The sequence below is a fragment of the Malus sylvestris genome, chromosome 13 (genome assembly GCF_916048215.2).
Source record: "Malus sylvestris chromosome 13, drMalSylv7.2, whole genome shotgun sequence".
Lineage (NCBI taxonomy): Eukaryota > Viridiplantae > Streptophyta > Magnoliopsida > Rosales > Rosaceae > Malus > Malus sylvestris.
The window spans coordinates 24,882,124-24,889,339 of NC_062272.1; the positions used below are offsets into that span (position 1 = coordinate 24,882,124).

At 38.8% G+C, this 7,216-nt stretch overlaps 1 protein-coding gene across 2 annotated transcripts; it reads left to right on the plus strand.

Annotated features, from left to right (window-relative positions):
• Positions 1-1,345: 1,345 nt before the first annotated feature.
• Positions 1,346-5,667, plus strand: LOC126596999 (pentatricopeptide repeat-containing protein At2g34400). Of its 2 annotated transcripts, XR_007614096.1 has the most exons (3): positions 1,346-2,357; positions 3,411-4,418; positions 5,266-5,667. XR_007614096.1 is itself a non-coding variant. In XM_050263744.1 (2 exons), the coding sequence occupies exons 1-2, from the start codon at positions 1,430-1,432 to the stop codon at positions 4,340-4,342; spliced, it is 1,860 nt and encodes a 619-aa protein (XP_050119701.1). In that variant the 5' UTR covers positions 1,346-1,429; the 3' UTR covers positions 4,343-4,533. The 2 variants fall into 2 exon arrangements, 1 of the variants encoding a protein (XP_050119701.1); XM_050263744.1 differs by lacking the exon at positions 5,266-5,667 and having other exon boundaries at positions 3,411-4,533.
• The last annotated feature ends 1,549 nt before the right edge of the window (positions 5,668-7,216 follow it).

Below are 7,216 nucleotides of genomic sequence, written 5' to 3' on the forward strand. Positions count from 1 at the left end.
AAGGTCATCTCATCAATATTCTCAGTGAAGTAAAGTGTACCAGGTTACTACATTCGGCACACTGAAAGTCGAATTTGATATTGAACTTCGCAGAACTGGCAACCTTGTCTTCAGGCTCTAGAACCCGAAGGCCGAGACGTGTTCCTTCCTCAGCTAGAGTCGCGAGATCAAGAAGTCAGTAACACATCTAACGCCACATCAACATTCATTTTACTCCCCAGTCGAGCTCGACCGATGAGTTGGCACGCCCTGCATGCAATCGAATGACATAGTTAGCTTATTAATTACTCGGCTTGCGTGCCACATAGGTTAGGTAGTTTTTAGGATCAACACATACAAAGGATGATCTTGGTCCTTTTTCTCGGTATGGTTGGTTACCATTTATGTAGACTTGTCCCATTAAGAGTTGAATAACCTTTTTGAACACAAGAGAAGAGAAGATCACTTTCACATCGTGAATACAATATCATCCAATGCAGGTTAGGGTTAATGAGTCATTATATAAATCATTAGTGTTCATGCATGGCTATTTAATGTCCATGAACATATTAGGGTTTGATGCTAACGTTCTTCAAGTGGCTTACACCTCCGGGTCGAGCAAAACTAGAAAGGTTTCAATTCAAATTATCAGCGCTGACGAGCTCGAGGACCACGAGAACGAGGGTGCAATAGGGGGTCGAGCAACATCGGGGATGTTTCAATTGACATTAAATTATTATTGTGGTTAACATATGATTTGGTAATTAACTTATTCAGTTAATCGGGTTTGCTGGTTTAGTACGTATTCTTGGATTTTAGTTGCCAACAAGAGTGGGCTTCTGTCGACCATGCCAGAAAGAAACTTTAGAGCTCTCCCTCCATATCTTTTTCTTTTGGAAAATATTTGAGAGAGTGGTTGTTTCAGAATTTTCTTTTCTTATGTAGGCGATGGGGTGGGGTGGGGGCTGGGGGTATTGCTTGGCGCCGGGGGGGGGGGGGGGTGGGTGGGGAAGAAGATGATAAGCAGTCATCTTCTTTTGTTTTTTATGTTTACAATTATATAGAAATAAAATTATCTTTTATGATTTAAATATTTTTTATTCATATTATAATATTTAATTAAACTTGTAGGACACAAGTATGTGACACATGAGCACTTAACAAAAGTTTTGACAGAATTGTGACGGAAGAACTACATTGATTTGTGACATTCATTTTCAAGAACTATATTGATCAATTTTCAATTTCATGAACCATCTTGATGGGTTGAATCAATTTCAAAGATTATTTATGATAAAAAGAACGTATTTCAAATGATTGAAAAATATCTAAACAAAACTCTAAAACTCTAAAACAATGTAAACTGTCGGAAGTGCAAGATTTATAAGCTAAGAATAGAAAGCGGTACTTAAACAATTGGATTTAGAGCACATTTGAACGGCACAAAACAATGCTCGGAGCCAAAGTCCCTCCACGCCTCATTACCCGCCGAATCCCTTTTTCAAAAACCCCAACACACCTCAATCCCCCCAACCCAAACCAATCTCCCCCTCTCTTCGAAAACATCTTACACCTCTTGAAACAGTGTGCCTCCACCAAACAGTTGAAGCAAATCCACACCCAAATGCTCATAAACTCCGTCGACAAACCCAACTTCCTCCTCCCCAGAATCATTGACCTCAAAGACTTCACTTATGCCTCCCTTCTCTTCTCCCACATCCCCGAACCCAACGACTACGCCTTCAACGTCATGATCCGCGGCCTGACCACCACATGGCAGAAATATCAGCTTACTATTGAATTCTATTACCAAATGAAGTCTTTGTATTTGATGCCCAATAATTTTACTTACCCGTTTGTGTTCATCGCGTGTGCGAACTTGTTGGAGTTGAATCATGGGCGTGCAGCGCATTCGTCGGTGTTTAAGAGTGGGTTGGATAAGGATGGACATGTGAGTCACTCGTTGATTACTATGTATGCAAGGTGTGGTGAGTTGGGTTTCGCACGGAAAGTGTTTGATGAAATTTCTGAGAGGGACTTGGTTTCGTGGAATTCAATGATTTCTGGGTATTGCAAGATGGGCTGTGCTGGGGATGCTGTGCAGTTTTTTTGCGAAATGAGGACTGATGGGTTTGAGCCAGACGAAAGGACCTTGGTAACAGTTCTTGGGGCGTGCGGGGACCTGGGTGATTTGAGTTTGGGTAAGTGGGTGGAGGGTTTTGTGGTTGAGAATAAGTTGGAGATGAATACATATGTGGGGTCTGCGTTGATTGGTATGTATGGAAAGTGTGGTGATTTGTCTTCAGCGAGGAGGGTCTTTGACAGCATGAAGAAAAAGGATCTGATAACCTGGAATGCCATGATTTCAGGGCAAGTACCTCTCCCTCAAGTATAGTTTTTGTTATATTTCTTGTTTATATTGCTCACTGCAGGCCTGCAAATGCAATTTGAGGATAAGGATGGGGTCAGAATGCAAAGGAAATAACTTTTTTTATCAGGCTTAGAATGTTAGGTTTTGATGATAACAAATTAAATGGGAATCTAACATACTTCTTAGATTCAATAGCAATGTGATTTGAACAGTAAAAGGTTATAACAAAGTCCAGGGTAGAAAGAGACTAGGGTTACGGGAATGTTCTGTCTTAACAGGAAATGTAAGTACAGAACTGGGATTGATGTGATGAAGAAGGAGAATGAGAAAATGAAGCTTTTGAGCACTTTTTCATGTAGATGCCTTGCACCTTGGTTAGATTATATCTCACATTTAGTAGATCATGAAACATAAGTATTGCACTCAAATCTTTGTATTTTGAAAATCTCTTTAGATTATTAAAATAACAAAAACGGAAGGGTAATTTCTTTGACATAAATGAACTAGTAGCTACATTTGGTTGTAGCAAAGTGTGCCTATTACAACATTATACTAGATTAGTTTCTAATTACCCAAAACAAAGTCTGGTAAATTGGTTTGGGCACAGTTGTACCTACTTCTCTATGGAAAAATATTTATGTGAGAGGTTCCCTTTGGTTGAACATTTTCTTCCATGGGAGTGCAATTTTTTAGGAGGTGGCTGGGTTGCTTTATGAAAACTATTTTCATTTGCCTGCTGTTTGGTTTAACAATAAGCACATAAGAAAGAGCAATATATTTATGATGGTATTCAACTTGGTACTCCCATACGTTCACACTTCGCACTACTTTGTACTTTTTATTGCTTACAGAAGTTTTCTTACGCATCTATTAAATATTTTCTGACTGTTATTGACCCTCAAGCCCCTTCAATATGTCCCTGGAAGAGGAATCTGGTAAAAACCTATGGTTATCAGATTCTAATGGGATGACTTCAAAAAGTATGTCCAATTCGACAATCAGCAGTATACCATTAATATATATTTGTAAATCATCATTTTCATACTTGACAGGTATGCACAAAATGGAATGTCTGATGAGGCAATGGTGCTCTTTGATGGTATGAAAGAGGCAGGTGTCAATCCTGATAAAATCACGTTGGTGGGAGTGTTGTCTGCATGCGCCTCAATTGGTGCCCTAGAATTGGGGAAATGGATCGACACATATGCAACTGAACGAGGCTTACAACATGAGATTTACGTTGGTACTGCATTGATTGACATGTATGCTAAGTGTGGGAGCTTAGCCACTGCTCTGAGAGTTTTTGAAGACATGCCCCAGAAAAATGAGGTTTCTTGGAATGCCATGATATCTGCCCTTGCTTTCCATGGGAGAGCACATGAAGCAATATCCCTATTCAAGCGCATGACAGAAGGTTCTGCATCTGTTCGGCCAAATGACATCACATTTGTAGGATTACTTTCTGCATGTGTTCATGCTGGATTAGTCGACAAGGGTCGTCAGTTATTTAATTTGATGAGCTCGTCATTTGGGCTTGTTCCAAAAATAGAGCATTACTCTTGCATGGTTGACCTTTTGTCACGTGCAGGACTTGTACATGAAGCTTGGGACTTTATTCAGAAAATGCCTGAAAAACCAGATCAAGTTGTACTGGGGGCGTTGCTTGGTGCCTGTAGGAAGTGTAAAAATGTAGATGTCTCCGAGCAGGTATTGCAGTTGCTTCTTGAATTAGAGCCTGCAAATTCTGGAAACTATGTTATCTCATCAAAGATATATGCAAATTCAGAAATGTGGGATGATTCAGCGAGGATGAGAATGTTGATGAGACAAAGAGGTGTCAGTAAGACTCCTGGTTGTAGCTGGATTGGGAATGAGGATCAACTTCATGAGTTTCACTCGGGTGAAGGCTCAACAGAGATTCTCGATGTAATTAAATTACTATATGAGGATCTGAAGATTGAAGGTTACATTCCAAACATTAATTCTGTCTAGAGAAACGAGGATGACGCCCTGCTATGCATCTGGATCTTATCAACAAAATGACATGTTTATAAGATTGTGATGCCAGGTTGGTGAATTAAAGCAATTTCTCTTTCTCTTCTGGCATATTTAGCAATGTTTTGGGGTGTAAAGTTGTGTGATTATTTTCTGGTTTGCAATTTATTTGTCCCTCCCTTTCTGCATGAGTTGTTCATTGGGCAGCTAAAAGCTTTAGGGCCCATTTGGTACCCTACTCAAAAGTTTTCAATATTTTTATAAAACTCAAAAACTTGTTTGGTATGACACAAAATTGTTTTTGTCTTCACAATTTTTTTTTCAAAAAAAAAACATAGCTCTTTGCCAGCAACTCCTTGTTGGAGCCGAAGGACGGAGATCGAGATCAAGACCAGAAGAGATAGGGCAGAGAGCGGAAGAAAGGAGATAGAGAGAGAAAAGAGATAAGGGAGAGAGGAAGAGAGGAAGAGAGGGGAGAGAGGATGAAGAAAAGATCTGGAGAGAGAGAGAGAGAGAGAGAGAGAGAGAGGATAAGAGTGGGTTTTAGTTTTGAATTCAGTTTTTCAAAATAGTACTACGAACAAGAATTTAGGATTGGGACTCAAAAACTGTTTTTGAGTTAAAAAAATTAGATTCAAGTTGAAAACCAAACAGGTGCTCTTAGTTTTTAAGATGTGCGGTTTAGAGAATCAATAAAATCAAAGGGTTATTGCGCATCATATTTTCGTTTTTTTCAGTGTGCATATTCAGAGAAATGAATATAAGTATGACCGTAGCCATGGAAGAAGAAATTAAACTAAACAGGCATTGGATTGAACTTCAAAGGTCTAAAGGTGACGCACGATGCAGTCATTTTGCTGGAATTTATCGCTTCCAATATTATTTGTACCTCTTATGCAACCTTTGATTAAAACGTGCAGGTTACCCTACTGCTGCCCGCGACTGGACGCAATGGTCCTTGTTGGCAGAAATCAGCAATTGACTGACTAGGATTTACACTTCATTGTCCTGCAACAATTGTACATAGCTCTCCCTACGTCTTCTCTTCCTTCATTTCTTTGTGTGTTGTTTTCCTGCTTTACTTTTTACATATATGGCTCCATAATTCTCTGGTGAGGTGTTCATAGCAGTGATAAGAGATCACCATCATGCTGGTGTGATTTGTATTGTCATGCATGCCTCAAGTTTAATCACGAGGCCCGCGGAGAATAAGTTGACTTTAGATTTTAGAATCAACTTGAACAATTGCCCACGCGCTACTGCGGGTTTTGAAACCATAATGTAGGACATGCATAAATAATTTTGACAGAAAGACGTACAAATTGTTGATGATGGCCTTGAGCTTTCTCAGACTTATAAGTTTGTGTTGTGGAGCTTGGACATGCATTGGTCTCGCAATTTGGGTAGTAAAACAAAAGAAAAGAGTGTTGATTTCCTACAACTAAAGCTAAAGTCTAAAGAAAAATAAAGGGCTTATTTTTAGCTACGTCTTCTGAAACTCGATTGTGATCGTACTCTACACTTTGTAACTCAAAGGTTACCACTTGACTCTCTAAAACTCAAAATTCGTTTCATTTTGATTTGTGAAATCTCTCACTTCTCCTTGAAACTTAAGGGCATATTTAGTACTTTACTAGAATTCAACTTTTAAACTCAAAAATAAATTTCAAGTTTTAGGCTTTAGGCTTTAAAAACTATTTTTAAAAAATAAATTCAAGACTAACTAAAATATATAGTATCTCTGTAAAAATCAAAGAAGTGAATTTTTAGAGTTTTTAAATTTAAAGCTCATTCATCTCTCTCTCTCTCTCTCTCTCTCTCTCTCTCTCTCTCTCTCTCTCTCTCTCCAAATCTCTCTTCCTCTCTTTTCTTCTTTCTCTCTCCTCTTTTTTTTTATTTTTAATTTTGATAGATGAAACTCAGGAATGAGTAATGCGACGCTTAACCTGTGGAGAGAAGTGTTGGAATCTAAAGATCTTCGTCTAAGTCGGTTAAAGACAAAGTATATGGAGGGCAAATGGAAGCTCAAATGAGTTAGGGGTGAGGATTGGAGATCATGAAGTGCCAAAAAGCGACCACTTTCGCTACCTAGGATTTATCTTGCAAAAAAAAACAGAGAGTTGGATGAAGACCTCAACCGAAGAATACATGTTGAATGAATGAAGTGGAAGAGTGCATCCGGCGTGTGTGACTGTCGTATGCCATTAAACGTCAAGGGAAAATTTTATAGGATGGCAATAAAGCTGGCAATGCTTTATGGCACGGAATGTTGAGCGGGGAAGCATCAATACGTACATAAAATAGGGGTAGTGAAGATAAGAATGCTTCGTTGGATGTATGGGCACACGAGAAATGATAAGATTATGAATGAGAATACCCGAAGTAAAGTAGGAGTAATCGAAATTGAAGGAAATATGAGAGAAAATCGATTACGGTGGTTTGGACAAATAAAATGAAGGCCTACTAACGCTCTGGTTAAAGGATGCGATTACGGAACAAATGTTCAGAGACAAAGGGGTAGATGAAGACCTAGGAAGACTTTGGAAAAGACTCTAAGAAAGACTTAGAGTACGTGGATCTAACAAAAGAAGTGAGACAGAATCGAGCGCAATGACGTTCTAGGATTCATATAGTCGACCCCACTTACTGGCAAAAGACTTTGTTGTTGTTGTTGTTGTCTTTTTCTCTTATCTCATTCACTCTCTTCATTCTCTTTGTTCTTTCTCTTGTCTTGAGAAACTTTTTCTTGTGCCCATAATACAAGTGCTACACCACGTGTTGTTATATAAATTGTAGGAAATTTTATTTTTCATGTTATTCATATTTTAATACAAGAATCTCATCACTTGTACAGAGACATGTGGTGTACTA